General features: G+C 39.4%; 1 protein-coding gene across 5 annotated transcripts in view; it reads right to left on the bottom strand.

The window, feature by feature from the left end:
* Positions 1-25,020, bottom strand: part of LOC137658388 (embryonic polarity protein dorsal-like) — a 104,761-nt gene that overhangs the window by 47,194 nt on the left and 32,547 nt on the right. For 3 of the 5 annotated variants that reach the window (XM_068393063.1, XM_068393066.1, XM_068393068.1), the window contains exons 2-4: positions 7,452-7,529; positions 5,650-5,804; positions 4,975-5,100 (exon numbers count right to left, since the gene is read on the bottom strand). In XM_068393063.1, coding sequence (XP_068249164.1) covers positions 4,975-5,100; positions 5,650-5,804; positions 7,452-7,529 — 359 coding nt within the window. Of the gene's footprint in view, positions 1-4,974; positions 5,101-5,649; positions 5,805-7,451; positions 7,543-16,204; positions 16,990-25,020 lie in introns of those variants that run through there. The other 2 variants (XM_068393065.1, XM_068393064.1) reach the window with 2 other exon arrangements.

Genomic DNA, 25,020 nt, shown 5'->3' with positions numbered 1-25,020 from the left:
AATACAGGCTCAATGCTATACCAACAACCATAGCACTACAATACTCGTGAAGGGAAAAGAATGCAGGTTTAAATATATTGTACAACCTTTGAAGAAATGAGCTTTTGAGCTTAAGTGCAACCATGAATATAGAGGCAACTTCCAGAAATAATTCTTTGATTACTGTCTTTTTACCATCAATATTATCAATGATTTGCAAACATTCTTACATAACGACCAAGCTTCTCCAGACTGAAATGTAATTAACCCTTTTACCCCCAGGCTATTTGGAAATTTCCAACCCTTAACCCCCAAGGGGTTATTTTTTCCCCAGCACATTTTGCAGTATATTTTTTTGAAATTGCTCTAACAGCCTTAATTTTTGTCATAGAGAGGTCAGATTGGTCTCATTCTCTTGGAAAATGCCTGAAGTTTCTCAAAAAATTATCAAAAATATGAAAAAAAAAAAATTTTATAGCATTTTTTTGCAAGGACGTACCAGTACGTCCATGGGGGTAAAGGGATGAATTTTTTTAAACGTACCAGTACGTCCTTTGGGGGTAAAAGAGTTAACCTTTGTAGAAACTTAACAGCTAATAAGAATAAAATGGGTAAAATAATAATGCATTTTACAAATGACAACACATGGAATTGAACATATACCTATACTGTATACATACAGGTGGTTTATATTAAAGAAAAGAAACTTGCAAATAAAAAGGTAAGCAGCTCTTCTAGGAGAAGGACCCTCCAAAATCAAACCACTGTTCTCTAGTCTTGGGTAGTGCCACAGCCTCTGTACCATGGTCTTCCACTGTCTCTTGGGTTTAGAGTTCTCTTGCTTGAGGGTACACTCGGGCATGCTGTTCTGTCTAATTTCTCTTCCTCTTGTTTTGTTAAAGTATTTATAGTTTATATACGATATATTTATTCTAATGTTGTTACTGTTTTTAAAATATTTAATTTTTCCTTAGTTTCCTTTCCTTACTGGGCTATTTTCCCCGTTGGGGCCCCTGGGCTTATAGCATCTTGCTTTTCCAACTAGGTTGTAGCTTAGGAATTAATAATAATAATAATAATAATAATAATAATATCGTGGTAGGAGACCCTCTTTTAGGCAGGTTGAGTTAAAAGTAATGGCAACGCTCTAGAGAAGAGAATTATCCGGAAAATAGAAAAATTGGATAAGAAAATAAACTCTGCCAATGCAGCCATTACTTTTAACTCAATAATAATAATAATAATAATAATAAATGGAAGCCTCTCAGTCTTCATCCGGATATGAAAAGAGTAGAAGATGAAAGCTTAAATTCATATTATCAAAACATACTAGGGGACAACTTGGAAAAACATTCCAGGGGTGCATTGCCCCAGACCCTTGCCACGTCTGTGAGGTAATTGGAATACTTTATAACATTCAGGAAAACTACACACTAATCTCTCGCCACATCTGGTGAGGAGGCCTACCTCAGGAACTCTGCGAGCAATAAGGTGTACCAGAAATTCCTGTGTCCAACTGCAATTCCTCAGAGTGAAGTACACCAGAAATTCCAGTGTCCAACTGTAATTCCTCAAAGTGAAGTGTACCAGAAAATCCTGTGTCCAACTGTAACTCCTCAGATTGAAGTGTACAGGAAATTCCTGTGTCCAACTGTAATTCCTCAGAGTGAAGTGTACCAGAAATTCCTGTGTCCAACTTTAATTCCTCAGAGTGAAGTGTACCAGAAACTCCTGTGTCTAACAGTAATTCCTCAGATAGAGGTGTACAGGAAATTCCTGTGTCCAATTTTAATTCCTCAGAGTGAAGTGTACCAGAAATTCCTGTGTCCAACTTTAATTCCTCAGAGTGAAGTGTACCAGAAATTCCTGTGTCCAACTATACTTCCTCAGAGTTAAGTGTACCAGAAATTCCTTTGTCCAACTATACAAATGTAAAATCCAAACTAAACCAAAAATTCCCGTTTGACAAAGCACTATAAAAAATGAGGCAATATTTGGCCATATCCTCTTGACTCATTAAGGGCTTTTTTCAGATATATACTTCATGCTAAGTGGGAGAAATTGATCGTATATTAGAATCTGCTGCCATTCTAAGAACTAATAAGAAAAAACTGTGCAGTAATTTGTGTAAAACCAAAAAATAAACTATATTCAATAATTTTCCAGTAAACTTGGAGATAGATTTTACAATTTCCTCTCATATTTTACAATTTCCTCTCATATTCTACAATTTCCTCTCATATTTTACAATTTCCTCTCATATTCTACAATTTCCTCTCATATTTTACAATTTCCTCTCATATTTTACAATTTCCTCTCACATTTTCAACGTAAACAAACGGAAGACGGATCAAACTCCAAAAATACACTACCGCTTCACAACAAAAAATTATAACTTCCCACGAAGTTTCAGTGATATCTACCGGCATCTTATAAGTCAAAAGGAAACAAAGGCATTAAGTTCATAATTTTTCTTCATTCATTCGTATAAGAAACCTGTACAGTAAATAAAAGTTTCAAGACTATTCAATACCCTGAAGGGCAGAATGAAAAGGGAATTTTGACGAAGGAAAAATCTATTTCTGGGTGAGGAACCTGTGTCGCCCCGTGAAATGCTCCTCTAGCACCATTTCTAAGGCATAGTTGTTGCTGAATATACCAGAGAAAAAAAAAAAAAAAAGAGAGATGCATGGAATGCCAGGAACAAACCTAGCTCGCTCACTCTTTGAGTGTCGGTATAGAATACTGGGGCGTGATTGAACCACGACCATAGGTCCCTCACCAGTTAGACCTCTCCTTCATCAACATCCCCTGGAACAAGGTGCCGTCCTACACCTGTATGCTGCTCTCCTACTACGACTATCCCTCTCCACCCCTACATCTCCCCACCCCCTATCCTCATTCCTCCCAGCATTCAGAATCGATGGCAACAAATTCAAGCTGGTTACTGCAAAGAAAGCAAAGGATATTTACTGTCAAAGCATGTCAACATGTGGATGCTGCCGAGGTATGTGGGCGAATCCACTACTGTACTGTGAACGGAACGGAGTTACGCAGGATTCATCATCATCATCATTTCCTTCTACGCTCATTGATGCAAAGGGGCTTGGTTAGATTTTGCCAGTCGTCTCTGTCTTGAGCTTTCATTTCAATACTATTCCATTCTCCATCTCAGACTTCACGGGTTACATTCCTCAGATCATGTCTTGAGCTTTCAATTCAATACTTCTCCCCCCTTCATCTCCAACTCAACGGGTTACATTCCTCAGACACATAGGCCTGGGTCTTCCAACTCTTGTAGTGCCTTGCTGAGCAAAGTTAAAGGTTTGATGAGCAAGGGCACTCTTGGGAAGTGCAAAGAGCATCCCCAAACCATCTCCACCTAACCCTTACCATGATCTCATACACATACGGTAATCGAGTAATCTCTCATAGTTTCATTTCTGTTCCTGTCCTGCCATTTAACTCCCAACATCCTTCTGAGGACTTTGTTCTCAAATCTACTAATCTGTTGGAGATTGTTTCATTGTCATACCATCACTCGTGTAAATACATTAACACTGATCTAACTAAACTGATATATGGTCCGATTCTTATAGAAATTTCAGGGGATTTGATGTCCATATTTTACCTCACCTAGCCATTGTCTTTCACTAAACTCTAATTCTGAAGACATTATACTGGAGATCATAGTACCCTAAATACTTAAAGGATTCTATAAAATGATTACAATATGTAAATAGTGTCAGGGAATTTCCAAGCTGGAAATGAATAAAGGGAGAACACTAACTAGTAGTAAATGTATCAATTGATTTCTGAATTAAGGTTATTATTATTATTACTAGCTGAGCTACAACCCTAATTGGAAAAGCAGGATACTATAAGCCCAAAGGCTCCATCAGGGAAAATAGCCTTGTAAAGAAAAGAAATAAGGAAACTGTGTGTGCCTGAGTGTACCCTCAAGCAAGAGAACTCAAACTCAAGACAGTGCAAGACCTTGGCATTGAGGCTATGGGACTACCCAAGACTACAGAACAACGCTTTAATTTTAAAGTGTCCTTCTCCATGAAGAGCTGCTTACTATGTATGGCAGCTGAAGACTTTTCTACCCTTTCCAGGTGGAAAGTAACCACTGAATAATTATTGTGTAGTAGTTAACGTAGAGAGTAGAGGTCCCCTTTTTTGTTTTTGTTTCATTTGTTGATGTCGGCTACCCCCAAAATTGGGGGAAGTGCCTTGGTATATGTATGTGTAGTTAACTCCTTTGAGTGAAGAAGAATTGCTCAGTTATCTTAGTGTTTTCAGATGTACGAGGAAAGAGGAGAATGTGTAAAGTATAGGCCAGACTAATTTCAATAACAATACCTCATCTGTAGATTTTCCGTTTATCTGCCCACTAATCTGTCCCACATGACTATATATGTTTGAAGATGCCATTACAGTATTTGTATTTGAACATAACTACTGTAAACAGGGGGTATTCAAACAATGCAGTTGAACAGATGAAGAAAAATTGCCAAGTTGAACAGATTCTAACCACTGTGTAGCTGAAGAGATTTAAACAGATTAACCCTTTTAACACCCCCCCCCCCCCCCTGCCTATTTGGAACTTTCCAACCCTTAACCTCCAGGCGTTTTTTTTTTTAAAGCACATTTTGCAATATATATTTTTTAAATTGCTCTAACAGCCTTAATTTTCATCATAGAGATGTCAGGTTGGTCTCATTCTTTTGGAAAATGCCTGAAGTTTCTCATAAAGCTATCAAAAATATGCAAAATAAAATGTAAATAGCAGTTTTTTGGAAGGACATACCAGTACGTCCATGGGGGTAAAGGGATGAGTTGTGAAACGTACCAGTACGTCCATTGGGGGTAAAAGGGTTACTGTAAACAGATTAAATAGTGGGAGGTGGGTTGCAGTGCATTTACAAAGAAAACAGAGAAGACTGACGATGTGCGTCTACGGAATTCACATCCAACTCGGCCATCACTAACCTGTATGGCCGGGAAAGTCTTATTTTCCGCAGTACTTCGAACCCCAGGTATTGAACCAGCAGAGCGGCCCTCGCATAAATAACGAAATCGTAGAGCTTTGGCCTGGGGCTGCTCAGTTAACTTCACCTGTAAGAAAAATAAATTGTATAAATAACAGCTCAGAAAATGAAGCTCGATTCTAATTGAATGAAGAAAATAATTTCACAATTGTCAAAATAATCAATAAACAAACTAATTTCTGGGCTCCACCTGTGTCGCTCCGTGAAATGCTCCTTAAAGCACCATTTCAAAGGTATAAATACTGCTAAATATACCAGAGGAAAAAGTTGCATGGAATGCCAGAAATATATCCAGCTAGCTCACCCCTAAAGGATGTCGGTATTAAAAGTGGGGCGAGTGATACCACTACCAGAGGTTCCTTTCCAATTAGACTTCTCCCTCCTCAAATCCCCCCCGTTACTACGAGGTGTCGTTCACTACAGCTACTGCCCCCCCCCCCACCACCACTACCTAACCTTATTGCTCAAACAAATAAGTACCAATTATAATATACATCAGAAATATTCTACGTTAAAACTTAACACCAGCTGATTTTAGGTCATGATAAGACTAAAATAATTCAAGAGTTGCCATGAAAAGAAAACATTGTCAAAATATAAAAAAAAAAACACTCACGTAGGCTTTCCTTTTCGCTTCATACTCCGGGTCGCCAGGGGAGTTCTGCGTTACGACAGAGTAATTGGGTTCGCTGAGCCCGTCTTCTCCCCCTATGACGCTCCCCACTGCCGCACCTCCGTAGTCAGTACCGTAGTCTTCTTGAATGACATCAACTGTAGAGAATATGACATTTTAAAATTAATATGCACAGGGTTTTTCTTGAACTCAATACTGTAAACACCTTAGAAGTAACTAATATCTCAAAAAAATTAAGACATAGCCAAATTTTTCTACGAGGAAACAATTCCTGGAGTCTGATAGAAGAGACACGTATGAAGTATGACCTTAATCAAGCTCAAATCGATACGTTTTTCAACACATTTAACTGGAAGTAATACAGTGCTTGAAAGCTCTATGATCTGCTCAGTTGGTCAATACAGCAACTCAAACTCCTAAACTTACAAACTTCATAGGTTTCAAGAAGCTGTTTGTCTAATTCTGTTTGATTTTGGCAGGGAGCACACTAGCGACTCTGTGGCGCCACAAAGCCACAGCATCGTGTGGCGGGGATGTGGTCTCCTATAGGTTTCCATTGTTTTCAAGTTTTGCCGCTCAAACTAGCGACTGTGGCAAGCGACTGTGGCTCTCTGTCGCTCAACCCCGCCACAGGCATGGCATGGCTTTGAAAACAATGGAAACTTATGGGAGACCACATCCCCGCCACACGATGCTGTGGCTTTGTGGCGCCACAAAGCCACACGATGCTGTGGCTTTGTGACGCCACAGAGTCGCTAAATTGCTCCCGGTCTTAGGCCTAAAGTAGGCTTCACCAAACTCTCATGCCTATGATTTTCAGCTGCAAAAGTCAACAGATAGTTCTGTTTCATGTTGCAAATGTCATATCACTTACTGCATTAAATTGTATAATTTCAGTACTGTTTCACTATGAACTTTTGATACAATACTGTATTTCACTACGAACTTTCAATACAATATCCGAGATCTATAATTTATGGATTTAAGTTTGCACCTCTGAATGTTTGTAAGTTTAGGGAATTCTTTTACAGCTTCTTTAATAAAAACGATTCACACCAGATTGCATTGGAGAGCGGGCCAATCCCCACTGCTAAAGGGTTGTCTGAGGAAGATCCTCCCTTTCTTCAACTCTCACTGATATTCGAGATAACCTCTACTTTGATTTGTATACACAACAGTATTGCCCACTCGTTAGGCTGGTAGAACTCTTCATCTACAGGTCGAATACAACAACAAATGCAGCCGTTTCTATAGTCCATTTCTTTTAGCGATGCATATTTGCACCGACTCGCAGCGGTGCCCTTTTAGCTCGGAAAAGTTTCGTGATCGCTGATTGGTTGGAATTATTTCGTCCAACCAATCAGCGATCCGGAAACTTTTCCGAGCTAAAAGGGCACCGCTGCGAGTCGGTGCAAATATGCATCGCTAAAAGAAATGGACTATAGTCCATGGCATGACAAAGGCCTCTGACATGTCCTTATTCATGTCTGGGGTTTGGCCAGTTTTCATCACCACTCTGGCCACTGCAGATTGGTGATAGTGGGAGATTTAGGTCTGATCACTCACACCAAACCAGTATGGGTGGGCCTGACTAGTACAGCTTTGCTGATCATGGTAATTCACATTTTATCTCGTCAAATTACGGTATCCCAGCTCAGAAAGGGTATACAGTTGCTTCAGCATAGTGGCAACATTTGATTTTCATTCTATCCTTTGTTGTACCATAAAAATAAAGTAGGACTCACATCAATATATTACAAATTGAAAGTGTAAAAACGACTTACTGATATCACTTATATTATAGTTGAGTGTACTGGTGGGCCGCATGCTCACAGACATTGGGTCTGCCATTCCGCCAGCACCTGAAAAGAGGACCTGGAATCATTCAACAGAAAAATCATCTTAACAAAATATGGTACTTTGGGAATCAAACATCTTAGAAAAATAAATATATACAGGTAATTCAAATTGAATTAATTTAATGAAATGAAAGAATAGATATATTACAATTCATAAAATAAGTTGAAAGAGCAATCAGAAATTTAAGACATCCGCCAATTAAGATGGTTGATATTTTACTCAAGACTACAGATCACGCTTTCCCCTTTTCATTTGTTGACCGTGAACGAATGTACTATACTGTACAATAACAATCATCATCATCTATTAGCACGCCTCTTTCCCACTCGTATGGGGTAAAACGATTGCCTTCATTTGAAGGACTTTGCTTTGGCTTTGGGGTGACCGTAGTCCCTACCGGCTTCCCTGCCCGCCATTGCTAGACCCCGGTAGTGTATGTTTGTGTTGTACCAGTCACCATCACCTCTTCCCAGCAGCGAGGAGTCATGGCGTGGTTAGGTCGACAGTTCGAGACATGCGAGGTGTCTGTTATGTTTTTCGAAGGTATTGGAATGGCTGTGTTTGTGTGTATTAGTCTGCAACACCCATTTGCTTCACGCAAACCTATCCGTCGATTACATACATAACCTTGAGGTGTCTACACGGATAACAAAGTGGCCGCCTTTCTGACTGGTCGAGTGAGGAATTGAACCCGCGACACAGGCTGTATAATAACAATAATAACCAGTATCGGTATCTTAATCTGAACCACCTCCAAACTGTAATTTGTTCTTCCGTAGCATAATACTTATACATTGTTAATATTTTGATGAAAATCAACCAAAAATTTTGGATGTTATCCTGTTAAAAGACAAACAAGCAGATAAATATATAAACGCAGATCATTTTATAACCTTCTTGACCGAGGTAATTACAAACAGACAAGATTACATTAATATATGAAGACTTAAGGTGACTACCATCATTATATCATAAAATGCATTGCTACAATCCAAAGCGATAATAGCAACATCCCTAACTAGGTTTTTCCATCAAAGAATAAGATTCAGTCCTTTCTTTTTTGACTACCATCACTGATTAATAAAATACATTACTACAGGTATTCCTCTTCAAGGGCTTGGACCTAAGCTCCTCCAAGCGCCTCTTGATGCTGGTGAAAGAATTCGAGCAGTCATGACCCCTTGTGGGACATTATCAAAGTCCTCAACTCCCTGAAAAAGCCGCCTTTCAAGCCGCTGAGATAAATTACGGACAGGGAACCGACCCTAAAGACAGTGTTCCTTCTTGCCCTGGCCTCGGCCAAAAGGTAAGCAAACTTGGGATGTTTGCAGATGTGTCCCCCTCCCATGGTTGGAAGGAGTTGTGTTTCACGTTCGTCCCCTCCTTCGTGGCACAAACACAGAACCCAGCGGTAGATGAGCCCCGCTTCGAGTTCTCCACCCCTGCCATTCCCAGGACAAATGACCAAGACCACCTTCTATTATGCCCGGTGAGGGCGGTGAGGAAATATCTCTCTATCGCCTCCCTCCGGCTGGCTATCAAGAGATGGTTTGTGACAACGGGTAGAGTGAAGAAGTCGGTATCGAAGAATACAATCTCCTTTTGGCTCCGGGAGACAGTCCGAAGGGCGTACCAGACGAAGGGCAAAGCCTCCCCCAGGTCCGTGAAGCCTCACGACATCCGGACCATCGGCACCTCGTTGGCTTTTGAGAAAGACATGCCGGTCGGGGGTATGGTCGAGACAGTCGAGGTTTACGGCCCACTACCTCAAGTCCCGGGAGGGGTTCAAGCCCGGTCCCATCGTAGTCCTCCTGCAGAGGATCTAAAGGTGGCTACACGCGATAGACCGGATGAGGTAACGAGGGATAAAGAGTCTCGGACCTTACCACCTCGGCCCTCCATGGATCAACCCGACAAGAAGATGCTCCTTGGGTGAGTGTTACCTTATCATACCTTTATTAACCCCCCCGGTTTTCTGTTTTACTTTTCCCAGACAGGCCTTACACCCACTCTCACCTACAGATCCCTAATCTCTCTTCAGGGTCCATTTACCCGCCTCCTAATTCTGATGTTCCTATTATTGGGACGTGGGAAGTATTCGTACCGGAAGAAATGACAATTTCTAAGAAAATTGTATTCTTCCTAACATACTTAGCACATCCCAATAGGGTAACTGGCCCTCAATCCTTCCCCTCTCTAGACCCTTTCATCATAAGTCACTTTTCCTGAAACCAGAGGAGAATGGTTGTTACGGACATGGAAGGCTAGCCCAAGCTTACCCTTGAGGCATGCTGGGGAAACAAAGGGAGGTCAAGGTCTAGCAGATGTGAAGGGGTTTGGGGGATCGGGGGAATGGGGGTTGATGGCCTGTGAGGAGGGAAAATCTCTGGTCAGTAGAGACGTCTATAGAGTACTCCTACTATTGGGACGTGCGAAGTATTCGTACCGGAACAAACCTATTTCAACAGTCCTTGCCCAAAGTGATTCATCATCCAGAAACCACCTAACAAAATGCATGGTGTCTACACGAAAGGGAATCTCTCGATATCTTTCAATGTTTAGTCATCATCCATCACACCATACAACTACAGACTTGTGTCATAGCATCAGTCTTTTAAGTTTCAAAACACATGAGATAACAGTAACTAGTGAACCAACTCGTCACTACTATTCGGCTTAACATGAATATGTCTATGAATCGAAGACTTTTGTTCCTCAAACAAAATGTTTTTAAAGTCAGCAGCTGGTGGTGTATTTCTTATTTCAACCATGCAATCCAATCATTAGTCTTGCTGATTAAAATACTACTAACCAAGGCACTTCCCCCAATTTTGGTGACTAGCCGTCTCCATTCTGAACTGAGTTTGTTGCACAAACTTGTTCATAGGTGAGAGATCGATGACTGGTCTCCAACCTCCAGACGTCTTTTTCACCATAAAAACCCAACAGTAGAAACCGGTGACCCGTCCGCGACCTCTTGGAGAACGCCCTTCTGCGGAATGGTCTGGACTTCGACCTTGAGGGCTAGCTCCTTTGCAGACCACTTCGCATAGAAGCTTAAATGCACTGGACCCTGAGTCAAGAGGAGGGAGAGATTGAACGAACGGGATGTGATACCCTTGGGCGATCACTTTGACCATCCAGGGTTCTAACCTGTGAAGCTGCCACCTCTGCAAGCAATGCTGTAGGCATCCTCCCACAGGTGGTAGGTGATGAGGAAAGCCATTCCTACTGGAAGTGACCACCCCAGTCACTTTCCTTTGAACAACTTGGACCCTTTCTGGCCTTTAGATGGAAAGGGCCGCTTAGACACGTTTGAAGGTCCAGAGGACCTAGAAGATGACGGGAGAGAAGAGGAAGGCGAGTGCTGAGACCGAGAAAACAGGTCTACCATAGGACCTCGATGTCATGGCCCCATGGAGGAGAGAAGCGTTCGATGATTTTCTCCAACGCTCAGCCACCCTCTCTATCTCTTCTGAAACGAAGAGAGAAGAACCCTCAAGGGTGGAGCTCCTCAACCGGTAGACTTCCACCTTCGGCACCTGTTTGTGGAACTTCTCCCCTATGACAGTATCCCTTTTCCTGAGAATGGAATTGGACCACAAGTTGACAACGTGGTGTGAAAGAAACTCACGAGTCCGGGTGCCTAACAGAAGAAAAGACTCCGGCTTCCTAGCCGACTCCTTAGCAATATTATAGAAGCGGACCATGAAGCCTAAGGATCCTAACCACAGATCAAGCCACGAAGCAGCCTGCACGACATACTTCGCGTCTCTCTCTATGTTTAGGAGCTCAACTGCTAAGAGTGAGGCCCTCAGAGAGAGGAGGGTTTGAGTCGGTATACCGTTCGTTAAGAGGCTCTCTATATTTGTTTCCAGATCTTCAGTTTCTCTCTCTCGGTTTCAAAGATGTTTTTTATTTCATTGCTCCACCACCAAGTTTCTTCTCCATTCTTTCTTTTACCAAATGATCCTCCACATATATCTATTCGCATTCCAGGTGTGTTCTATGTCCTGTACGTTACGTAGTACAACTTCGACGAGCTCATTCCTAGGCCCCGCACCTCAGTAAAAAGTCTTTTGGCTAGTTTCAGCTATCACCAAAATAATCTCCATTGTAAGGAGCAAAAGGGTTTGAATATAGTGCTGGAACAAATAAATATTAAACAGACAGAAAGTTTCCGTTGATAAAACCAAACACACATGGCCCACAAGACTTGGTAGGTAATTCAAGACATTTGAATGGTTTGCATTTTCATGGACAGCTGGATAGTACCCAAGAAAAAGGATTGTGTGTCTCAAACATCTGACAAAATAACCAGGTGGATAGCAAAGGTAGATATTACCAAGTATTAAGTTTAACAACTGTTTATCAGTAATATATATACCATTTTTAAAATTTAAAATTGTTAAATTTCTTTTTACATATCTAATAATGTGGGAGGTTGGGCTGTGGCACCCTAGCAGTACCAGCTGAACTTGGTTGAGTCCCTGGTTAGGCTGGAGGAACGTAGAGAGTAGAGGTCCACTTTTTTGTTTTGTTTCATTGTTGATGTCGGCTACCCCCCAAAATTGGGGGAAGTGCCTTTGGTATATGTATGTATATCCAATAACTTTTTGTCTATTTTTGGAGCGGATTATTACCAATTAAGATGTTTACTCAGCAAAACTAAGATGGCTTTAGGTAACATGCCATCATGGTGCTGTAGTCCTGCAAATTTACGTGTTGTTGATCAGTCACTCGGCTTTTGTGGCATTCATGCAGTGTCAGTACATGGGCAAGTCAGTAACAACCTGATTGTGTATGATTTGCTTTAGATTTCCATATATCTTTCTATCATCAGGTAGTAGGTTGGCCAGGGCACCAGCCGCCCGTTGAGACACTACCGCTAGAGAGTTAGGGGGTCCTTTGACTGGCCAGACAGTACCATATTGGATCTTTCTCTCTGGTTACAGTTCTTTCCCTTTGCCTACACAGACACCGAATAGTCTGGGCTATTCTTTACAGATTCTCCTGTCCTCATACACCTGACAACACTGAGATTACTAAACAATTCTTCTTCACCCAAGGGGTTAACTACGGCAATGTAATTGTTCAGTGGCTACTTTCCTCTTGGTAAGGGTAGAAGAGACTCTTTAGCGATGGTAAGCAGCTCTTCTAGGAGAAGGACACTCCAAAATCAAACCATTGTTCTTTAGTCTTGGGTAGTGCTATAGCCTCTGTACCATGGCCTTCCACTGTCTTGGGTTAGAGTTCTCTTGCTTGAGGGTACACTCAGGCAGACTGTTCTATCTAGTTTCTCTTTCTCTTGTTTTGTTGAATCTTTTATTGTTTATATATGAAATATTTATTTCAATGTTGTTACTATTCTTAAAATATTTCATTTTTCCATGTTTCCTTTCCTCACTGAGCTATTCTCCCTGTTGGGGCCCCTGGGCTTATAGCATCTTGCTTTTCCAACTAGGGTTGTAGCTTAGCATTTAATAATAATAATAATAATAATCATAACAGGTTTAGGGATTTGGCTGATAGGACAAGTGTCCTACGACCATGATGCCAACGAATGACCTTGAAAAGTGTGACTACAGCTATAAGGCTGCCGCTGCCATTAAAAAATGGAACAATTGTCATAACACAACTGTAGATGAAAATAGTGTTATCATGACAATAATTGAATCCTCATCATAGCAAACAGACTACTAGAATGCTGGAAATGTCGACAAACTTTTATCATTATTACAAGCTAAGCTACCACCCTTTAAATCAGGATAGTACGAGCCCAAGGGCTCTAACATGAAAAAATAGCCCAGTGAGTAAAAGAAATGAGGAAATAAACAATATGAGAAATAATAAACAAATAACCCTTTTACCCCCAGGCTATTTGGAAATTTCCAACCCTTAACCCACAGGGGGTTATTTTTTTCCCAGCACATTTTGCAGTATATTTTTTTCAAATTGCTCTAACAGCCTTAATTTTTGTCCTAGAGAGGTCAGGTTGGTCTCATTCTCTTGGAAAATGCCTGAATTTTCTCAAAAAACTATCAAAAATATGAAAAAAAAAATTTTATAGCATTTTTTTGCAAGGACGTACCGGTACGTCCATGGGGGTAAAGGGATGGCTTTTGTGAAACGTACCAGTACGTCCTTTGGGGGTAAAAGGGTTAAAATAACATTTGATGAATATAAAAAAGATTTGTCAGCCCATTCAATATAAAATCATACAATGCAAGTTTGAACTTATGTCAGGTTGCAGATTGGCCAAGACACCAACCACTCGTTTAGATACTACCCCAAGAGTTATTGGGTCTTTAGTCTGGCCAGATTGTATTACATAGGATCACCCTTTTTCCTCATACACCTGACAACACTGAGATAACTGAAACACTTCTTTACTCAAGGGGTTAACTACAGTATTATTCAGTGGCTACTCTCCTCTTGGTAATGGCAGAAGAAACTCTTGAACTAAGGTGAGGCAGCTCTTGTAGGACACTCCAAATTCATTGTTCTCTAGTCTTGGGTACTGCCATAACCTCTGTTTCATGGTATGCCACTGTCTTGGGTTAGAGTTCTCTTGCTTGAGGGTACAATCGTGCTCACTTTTATTTGTTTCCTTACTGCCTTTCCTTAATGTGCTATTTTCCCTGTTGGAGCCCTTGGGCTTATAGCATCATGCTTCTATTATTATCATTTTGAAAACTTTAACAAAACAAGAGAAAGAGAAATAACATAGAATAGTGTGCCCAAGTATACCCTCAAGCAAGAGAACTCTAATTCAAGACGGTGGAAAACCATGGTACAGAGTCTATGGCACTACCCGAGACTAGAGAACAATGGTTTAATTTTGGAGTATCCCTTCTCCTAGGAGAGCAGTTTACCAAAGCTAAAGAATCTCTTCTACCCTTGCTTAAGAGGAAAGTTGTAGCTTAGCAAGTAATAATAAAATAACAATAATAATAATGATAATAATTAACAGTGCGTCCTCACTATAACGTCAGTCCCGCTGTCATGATAATTAACGGGCAGACGATAAATAAGATAATTTCTTAGCAAACATACTAATGTCACTGAAGGTGAACTGTATAGTTTTCTGAAGAGTGCTTTCTTTACGCTTGATGCTTCTTATATTTTGAACAATTTCGAGTATGATATTTCATATCTATATTTTGAACAATTTTGATTATGATATTCTATACTTATGATTTACATACTAACCCTTTTACCCCTAGGCTCTTTGGAAATTTCCAACCCTTAACCCCCAGGGGGTTATTTTTTTCCCAGCACATTTTGCAGTGTATCTTTTTTAAATTGCTCTAACAGCCTTAATTTTTGTCATAGAGAGGTCAGGTTGGTCTCATTCTCTCGGAAAAAAACTGAATTTTCTCAAAAAAATTATCAAAAATATGAAGAAAAAAAATTTTAAAGCATTTTTTTGCAAGGACGTACCGGTACGTCCATGGGGGTAAAGGGATGAGTTTTGTGAAATGTACCAGTACGTCCTTTAGGGTAAAAGTGTTAAGAACAATATTTACTAAAATATTTTAGATTTATTTTATATAATTTATATTTTGAACAATTTTGATTACATTTTATATATATTTTAAACTTTCAATAGGATATTTTTATATTCATATTCAAAGTTTAAGTTTTGAACGATTATGAATACAATATTTGATATCTATATTCATATTTTATACCTGATCGACTTCAAGATATTTTATTTTCGATAGAGACAATGTCCTTTTATACACCAATTCGGGCAGATGCGAATTTAAAATAAAAAATATATGTCAAATTCACAAGAAAGAAAGGCACGACATAAAACTCAAAATTCAAGCAGTGACAGTCCAAGATTTGTCAAACTTTACGCATCCCGGAATTGTCAAAATTCCCATATCTAGGATTTGTCAAAATTTACATATCTAGGATTTGTCAAAATTTACGTATCCCGGATTTGTCAAAAATTACGTATTACAGATTTTCCAAAATTTACGCATCCCAGATTTGTCAAAATTTACGTATCCCGGATTTTTTAAAATTCACATATGCCGGATTTGTCGAAATTTACGCATCCCGGAATTGTCAAAATTTACGCATCCCGAAATTGTCAAAATTCCCATATCTAGGCTTTGTCAAAATTTACGTATCCCAGATTTGTCGAAATTTACGTATTACAGATTTGCCAAAATTTACGCATCCCGGATTTGCCAAAATTTACGTATACCGGATTTGTCGAAAATTTATGTATGCCGAATTTGTCAAAATTTACGTATGCCGAATTTGTCAAAATTTATGTATGCCAAATTTGTCAAAATGTTCGTATACCGGATTTATCAAAATGTACGTATGCCGAATTTGTCAAAATTTACGTATCCCGGATTTGTCACAATTTACATAAATTTTGACAAATTCGGCCAAGTCCACGGTATCTTATTAGCCTGGCTTAGCAACGCCTACTGCTATCATCATTATTACTAGCCAAGCTACAACCCTAATTGGAAAAGCAAGATGCTATAAGCCCAAGGACTCTAATTGGGAAAAATAGCCCAATGAGGAAAGGAAATAAGGAAATAAATAAATGGTAAGCGACATAGTGTGGCGTCTTCCTTCATGCAAACGCCTTCGCCCATCTTTCTAAACCTCATTTAAGCTCTCTGTCTCGCTTAATCTCCATACTTACCACCAAGGGACGTCTCTACACTTATCGGCGATGACTTAAAAATCCATGGTAAGTAGTCAAGGCCGAATCCCTTCGTTAAACTTGAAGAAAACACTAAGGCAGTTTTTTATTTTCTGTATTTTAGTACAGATGACTAAATCTATTCTATTCCCAGAACCAGATCACAACAACGACGATGATTGGTCGAGAGGTGTCACGTGACTTCGATGCGTTCCAGCGACCGTTTCACAAGGACGATGATGATTGGTCGAGAGGTGTCACGTGACCCAAATATGCGTTCTAGCGATCGCTTTGAACCGTTGTATTTATCACTTTTCTCATTATAAAACGTGCCTTTTTTAGGGTATCACTTCAATATAAAGTAATTTAGATCACTGTAGATTTTTCATAAAGGAATAGACAGAATGATTTTTCAATTTCGATGGCAACTCCAAGTATTTTTTTGTCAAAATTCTGATGAATGACGTCAATCTATTACAACAATAATATTACCTGTCATGACGAATTATATAATATTTATAGTTCTCAATAAACGATATTTCAAACTTCATTTTTTCTAGAATATTACAATACACATTAAAATACAACCGATTAGAATGCACTTTATCTCAGCACATGCAAGAGTAAATTTCAAGGTCATCCACTACACCTTCTTCGCCAACACAGATAATTGTATGACAACACAAAGGTGGAAAATCACAAACCAACTCTATTATCTGTTTTAGGACCAGACTGCACAAGCACACAGTTTACGTGTACTACTGGACCCTGAATGAGCGAAGATCATACCCACAAAAGTTTCATCACACTTCCAACTTGGGGATGGGGAGAGAGGGACCTACAGAGTGGGAATCCCCACTTTCATGAAATCCCAGTTTCCTGACAGGAGAACGGATTAACTGCTACCAAAAATCGCCCGGATAGTTATCAGCTACGTAACGATAAAAGAGACTCATCTCCGTTCCTTCTGTCTGGCAATTCGTCGATTTTTAGGTCGAATTTGATCTCTACGACAATTATTCTAGGCGTAGAATTTATAACTATGAAGTAGTCTTTAGTATTGCATCAAATATCGATTAAATGTTGCACTTTAACCTTTTTCCATTTATTCCAGGCTCACGCGTAATCGACAGTGAACTGGTTTTTATTCTGCCACTTTTGATATTGTTCTTGTCAGAAAAAAAGAAAAAAAATACATTCGTGTTAGGGCGTGGTGCTTGATAAGGTATCCTACATGAACTTTTGGGTAAAGACTGAATTTTTTCCTATGTTTTAAATACAATAGTTTCCTACAGCACTTGAATTGTCTAATGAATTATTCAGTTATATCTTATACACTAAATTATAGCCATCACTCGTTAATTAAGATTAATATTAAGATGAATAACAGATAAATGGCCATGAAGTTTCTGTACTGCAGAGGTTCTGTTGCAGTATAGGAGTATAGGGACCAGTCACCAGAAAAGCCACACATAAGTAAATAGCGTAACAATGAAACTAGACTTATGTAACAGACCAGTAATTGCAGAAGCAGTATGATGTAGATGACAGCCTATAGTCTGAGAAGATTTAAAAACAAAAGAAGGAGCTCATTGAAGGACAAAGTCAGAGATTAATATTCAGATCAGGAAGAAGAAAAATAACAGAACGTTAGGTTTTTGTGCAAGAAGTTGGGACGCGAATCAATTGATGAGGACCAGTCATGTAGGAGGACAATACTCAAAACCTATCTCTCTCTCTCTCTCTCTCTCTCTCTCTCTCTCTCTCTCTCTCTCTCTCTCTCTCTCTCTCTCTCTCTCAAAACACTAGGTCTGTCCCCCCAAAAACATATTATCTACATCTGAAATTACACTACAAGCTCATCAAAAACAACTCAATCAACACTTCTTTGCAAAAATATACTCTCTCTCTCTCTCTCTCTCTCTCTCTCTCTCTCTCTCTCTCTCTCTCTCTCTCTCTCTCTCTCTCTCTCACTAGGTCTGTCCCCCAAAAAATATATTATCTACATCTGAAGTTTCACTACAAGCTCATAAAAAACTACTCAATCAACACTTCTATGCAAAAATATACTTTCTCTCTCTCTCTCTCTCTCTCTCTCTCTCTCTCTCTCTCTCTCTCTCTCTCTCTCTCTCTCAAAACACTAGGTCTGTCCCCCCAAAAATATATTATCTATATCTGAAATTTCACTACAAGTTCATCAATAACTACTTAATTACGAAATATAAACACATATTTATAGCCTAGGTAGTAGGTTGTCCAGGGCACCCACCACCCGTAAAGATACTACCGCTAGAGAGTTATTGGGTACTTTGACAGACTAGACAGGACTACGTTGGATCCTTCTCTATGTTTAAACTCATTTTCCTTTTGCCTACACATACACTAAATAGTCTGGCCTATTTTTTACATATTCTCCTCAGTCCTCGTACACCTATCGACACTGAGATTACCAAACAATTCTTCCTCGCTCAAGGGGTTAACTACTGCAATGTAATTATTCAGTGGCTACTTTCCTCTTGGTAAGGGCAAAAGAGACTAGTTATGGTAAGCAGCTCTTCTAGGAGGACACTAAAAAATCAAACCATTGTAGTCTTGGGTAGTGCCATAGCCTCTGTACCATGGTCTTTCAATGTCAAGTGGTAAAGTTCTTTTGATTGAAGGTACACTTGGGCACACTATTCTATCTTATTTCTATTCCTCTAGTTATTATAATTCATATATGAAAGATTTATCCTAACGTTGTTACGATTGTTAAAATACTTTATTTTTATGGCTAATTACTTGGAGTTTCCTTATTTCCTTTCCTCACTGGGTTATTATCCCTGTTGGAGCCCTTGGGCTTATAGCATCCTGCTTTTCCAACTAGGATTGTAGCTTAACAAGTAATAATAATAATAATGAAAATAATAATAACATTCAATTGAATGGTCTAGTTTTTTCGCTTCCGTTGAGAGAGAGAGAGAGAGAGAGAGAGAGAGAGAGAGAGAGAGAGAGAGAGAGAGAGAGAGAGAGAGAGAGAGAGAGAGAGAGAGAGAGAGAGAGAGAGAGAGAGAGAGGAATTCTCAGTGAAATATCTCTTATTGTTTCCTTTCTAATCCTGTCTTGTCATTTAACTCCCAATATCCTTCTGAGGGCTTTGTTCTCAAATCTACTAAATCTATTGGAGATTGTTTCATTGTCATACCATGACTCCTGTCCATAGAGTAACACCGATCTCACCAAACTGATATAAAGACTGATTTTATATGTAATTTCAGGCAATTTTATTTCCAAATTTTACTTAACCTAGCCATTGCCTGATTTGCCATTTTCAATCTTTCAATAAACTCTAATTCTAAAGACCCTCTATTGGAGATCATAGTACCGAAATACTTAAATGATTCTACCTCATTAATCCTTTCTCCTTCCAATGATATTTCATCTTCCATTGCATACTCCCTTTTCATTATCTCTGTCTTTCTTCTATTCATCTTCAGCCTAACCTCGTGTGATATTTCATGCATTCTGGAAAGCAAGTATTGCAAATCCTGTGGTGTTCTGCTAAGAAGGACAGCATCATCAGCATACTCTAGATTTGCTAAATTCCTATCACCAATCGAGTCCAATCCTTCTCCACCATCTCCGACTATTTTACGCATTACAAAATCCATGAGGAGGATAAGCTACATAGGTGGCAACACATTCCCTTGGAGTACTCCGCTGTTCACTGGAAATTCATTTGATAAGATTCCATTAACATTAACTTTGCTCTTGCTATGCTCATGAACAGGCTTAACAAAATTTACATATTTAAGAGGAATTCCAAAATAACACAGGACTCACCACAAAATTGGTCGGTGCACACTACCAAAGGCTTTTTCATAATACACAAATGCCCTCAAAAATGGATTTCTATATTCTACACATTGTTGTACAACATGTCTCAAAATGAAAATTTGGTCAGTGCAACATCTACCTTTTCTAAATCCTGCTTGTTCATCTCTCAGCTTTTCATCAATCTTTCTCTCCAATTTCTTTAGAATAAGCATACTATATATTTTCATAACTGGCGTAAGTGTTATGGCTCTGTAATTATTACAATCAGTCAGGTCTCAAGGTGCCACTCCAAAAGGAATCGAATTCGAGATCAATGCAGATCACAAATCTAGATTTTTTTGAGGTGGTAAGCAAATCTTACAAATTAGTCTGCTTTGAACAAGAGATAACGTTCCTGAAAATCCGAGGTTAAAAATCCCGCTAGGTAAATGGAATCTTAAGCTTCATCGAAGAAAGGAATGGCTTGTGAGATTAGCCATGAAATGTATCTCCAAATTGATCATAAAATTCCTATCTTTGCAAAGGATCTTAAATTTTTCATTTATCAATATTTCAGAATTAATTTTGGATATCCAAATATTATTGTCATCTTAAAATTATCACAACCATAGCCTTTACATCAAAGTTGTAACCACTCAACCAATATAGTCCTGACGAAGAGTCAAAAGAAAAAAGTGACTCGAAACACGCGTCGACGCCAATGGAGAAACGTAAACTCAAGTTTTCCTGTTATCCTGAGAACTATCAGGAGCTCAATTCTTTTTAGGAAGATGCTGTCTCTGATTTTTGAACGCTACTTGGATATTATCTATTCATTATAAAAGAAAAATATAAAGCATTTGTAGAATGATTTTGCAATGTTGAAATTATAGAATCTCCCTCATCTGCTTTTCATTTGTTTTTTATTCCAATCAAGTTTGGGTAAGTTAAGGTTCTTCTTTGGGCCTATCTTTCTGTCTTGATTTAGGTCACCTCTCTTAATAGGGTAGCAGCCGAGGCCCCAAATTTTGACCACCACACCGGAGGTACAACCATTTAACATTAGTATAACTTTGTTTGTTTTGATGTCTATTTCAGAAAATTTATGAAGTGGTGAGATAAATGGTGCACACCATGGACTACTATTGCCAAATCCTCAAATATTCTGAAATGGTTTGCGTTAAGTCCTTGTAGTATTGCCATTCCATCTATGATGTAAGCCGGGGACAAAGTTGTAAGCATCACTGAGTGTCGTGCCTAATCACGACACAACGTCTTGGCACATCTCCTATAGTTTAGCTAACAGATCAGACTTTGCTGTTTTTCTTATAGATCCATCGTCATGGGACAGTGAGGGGGACACTTCAGCCAGTTCATAAGTCAGTAGAATTTTTATACCAGTGTCTCTGCTCTCAGATACTGACAAGAGACGTCAAAACAACACCACAGTGCCAATGATAACCTTTCACTATTTTCCGTGAGTTTTCTTTTTGTATCGGAAAATTTCAGTGTAGCACTTCCCTTCAATGGCTCCCAGAAACTATTTAATGCCTCATCTTCTATTTGGTCCCGGATGAAGTCATTGCAAACGGATTATCCTTTTTCTGTTATCCCTATAAGTGACTTCTCCACTTCTCTGGATGCTACTTGGCTGGTAGAAATATTCACCAACGACTGTGATATACCTAACTTGAGATCAAATGGATTCTGACACAGGTTGGAAATATACTCCTTGATGCAAATTGTATCATTTCTCTGCCAGCTCATCGTGCGGCTTATCACTTGATGCACCCTGGTACATTTCTTTGAATGCTTCTGAATATTCACTAGTGACATGATGTGTCAGGATCCATCTCAGGCGAACCCCTTTCTGAAGCATGAATCCAAAAATTCTCACTTGACCCTTGGCGTCATGATTGATAGATTGTTCAAGTGTTTGATCTGTTGGGACACAGTTGAAGTTCTTGTTGGCAAACTGCCACACAACGAACCCTTCGTTTCATTCAGATGTTGAAACGTATTTTGGTTCTGTTGTAGCTGACTATTTCATCTCTAAAACATACACTGGGGTGTAATGGGTGTAGTTTACACGGCCTGCAAGGTTAAAGTATGGAACAGCTTGTATAACTGCATCAAAGTGCATCAAGAAATTAGCTTCCCTCTCAGCTCTGAGTAGTTTAAGCAGGAGATTTTCCCACACCAAGAATTTATATGCATAAGTTGCTGAGGACTCACAACTAGACTTCTGAAACAGTTGTAATGTTTGTAGTACAGAGTGGGGGATCTTCTCCAGTTCTTGGCAAATGGCTGCACAGTTGATGGGGTCTTTTGTTGAAAAGGGTGTCTCAAGTTTATACAGAGAGCTCTTCGCGTGTGTAGACATCCAAGCCACATAATTCTTTAGGGGAATTGCTTCATCAGATGCAAAATACATCTGCAACCGTGCTTCATGAACTAAGCGGATGCCTCTTATTCCTCTTACATACTGTTTACCTTGAAACATTTGATTAGCTATTGCTTAAAAAATAGACATCACGGCACACAGGGATGTTCAAAAGTCCGCCATCTCCAAATACCTTGCCAAATACGGGCAATGTATGCTATTCTGAGGTACATACCCCCTAGTCATGTTGTTACTTTCTAAAACAGAGGTTATGACTTGCTCCATTAGATCTGTTGAGCTTTGCTGAATATGGCTGAATCAGCATTTACAAGTATGCAGCTCTGTGCTAATTTCAAATTACAAAACATTTACTGATATACACCCATCAACAAATGCCCCAGCTATTTGCATGAGCAAAATCGAATAGAATATAGATGGTTGAGAAGTCGAAGGGTGGCGCTTCACCGGAGGGAAGGTATCGAAGCATTGTAACAGTAGGAAATACAGCTGTCCTCACAAGCAAATTGAAGCCACTACATGTTGGGAAGGTATCGACTCATTGTAACAGTAGGAAGTACAGCTGTCCTCACAAGCAAATTGAAGCCACTACATGTTGGGATGTTCAAGTTCTCATCTGAACAAGCATGTGGCACACCCCAAATCAAATGTCATGCTGAGCTTGATGGCGAGCTCATTCTCTCCTCTCAGTCCACTGATGAGAAAGCTATTTTGGTCTTGGCTCTTTCGGTGGCTTTTGGTACCACTGAATGTTGTCCTCTAAATAGTGGATTGAATCAAGTGATATCTGTTTCATGTGGGGATTAAGATATCTTCATCAGGAACACGTTAGCACTGGTAAAACATAACTGCCATAGAGTGGGTTGTGTGCTTCCAATTAACTGTTTCCTCATTTCTATGAAAATTGTCAATCGCAGCATCAACAATCGAGCTACCGTTTTCGTCAACGACCACTGATATACACATCAGAAGGACAAGAAAGTTGATACACAGCTATTGGTGTGGTGAACTTCCTCATTTCATCCTAATTGATAGAAAATCCTAATGAATTTAGAATTTTTATGAGCTCATTACCCCAGAAATCATGATGCATTTGGACTCGGAGGCCGAAGGCGATTGAAATGTGGACTTTTCGAGAGAAAAATGATACTATGCCATGTCCCCAGCACCCCTATGCCACCATAATTGTCACAATCTAGTTTTGTTAAAATGCTGTTTATATGTAAACCATAACACAAACTTGTACAACATACCTGGAGCAGAGGATATGAATTGTTTGAAATTTAAGTGTTGACTGGGTTTGTAATGACATAAATTGAAAGTTATACCAGATTGAATACTGCAGTATTCCAGCAACTTTGTCAAGGGCGGCATCTTCTTCCCTTGCATCATCAGCCTTGTACTCTGAGGACATCAGAAATCACATCCTCCTTTATCATTAATGTGGATGCTCAATGCTGAAAGCTTTATTTTAGTGCATCACCAACAGTGAGTGTGGTTGCGCAAACATGGTGTGTCCTTCCCTTTTGCATGTAAGTTTTTGTTTAACCTTCCAAGATGGATATGTGTCAAACATTTGTGGCATTTGACTGATACCTTGTGACTGCTCAGTAAGCAATTCTAAGAATATTTCATACAATGGGGATAATGTGACAATCGTTTGCAATTTAGAAAGCACTGTACTTTGGATCTCATCGCTCAAACGAAGTACAGCCCCGTCATTAATGTTTGCAATGTTGTGTTGCTTTCGAGCTGTGTTAACATTTCTCTGAGAAATATGCATTCTGTAACAAACCTTGGGATATTTTGCATCTTATGCAAATAAGTCTGGAAATGCCATCATGCGCATTCGAACGACCTCATCATATTTCTCTGATGCTGCAGCTAGGACTCGATTATGAGTCGTGGAACCCTTCATCAAATGAAATGTTTACTAGTATTGCCTAATGTACGTTTAACTTCCCAATGAAGCAATCAGTCCGTACAATAAAATCAAGAATGATTTGTCGGTCACTAATTTTGCTAGTTTGAGTCACAATGGAAAAAGAGCACTGGCCTCGCCTTTTACAGACTTCGAGTTACCAACACTTTTGTAGGAAGCTTTACACTGTCCTTGCCTTTTACAGACTTCAAGTTACAAACACTTGTGTAGGAAGCTTTATTCTGTCCTTGCCTTTCACAGACTTCAAGTTACCAACACTTTTGTAGGAAGCTTTACACTGTCCTTGCCTTTCACAGACTTCAAGATACCAACTCTTGTGTAGGAAGCTTTACACTGTCCTTGCCTTTAACAGACTTCAAGTTACCAACACTTGTGTAGGAAGCTTTACACTGGCCTTGCCTTTTACAGACTTCAAGTTACCAACACTTTTGTAGGAAGCTTTACAATGTCCTTGCCTTTTACAGACTTCAAGTTATCAATTCTTGTGTAGGAAGCTTTACACTGGCCTTGCCTTTTACAGACTTCAAGTTACCAACACTTGTATAGGAAGCTTTACAATGTCCTTGCCTTTTACAGACTTCAAGTTACCAACACTTGTGTAGGAAGCCTTACACTGGCCTTGCCTTTTACAGACTTCAAATTACCAACACTTGTATAGGAAGCTTTACAATGTCCTTG

The sequence above is a fragment of the Palaemon carinicauda genome, chromosome 19, assembly GCF_036898095.1.
Source record: "Palaemon carinicauda isolate YSFRI2023 chromosome 19, ASM3689809v2, whole genome shotgun sequence".
Lineage (NCBI taxonomy): Eukaryota > Metazoa > Arthropoda > Malacostraca > Decapoda > Palaemonidae > Palaemon > Palaemon carinicauda.
This window is presented reverse-complemented; position numbering and strand designations above follow the sequence as displayed.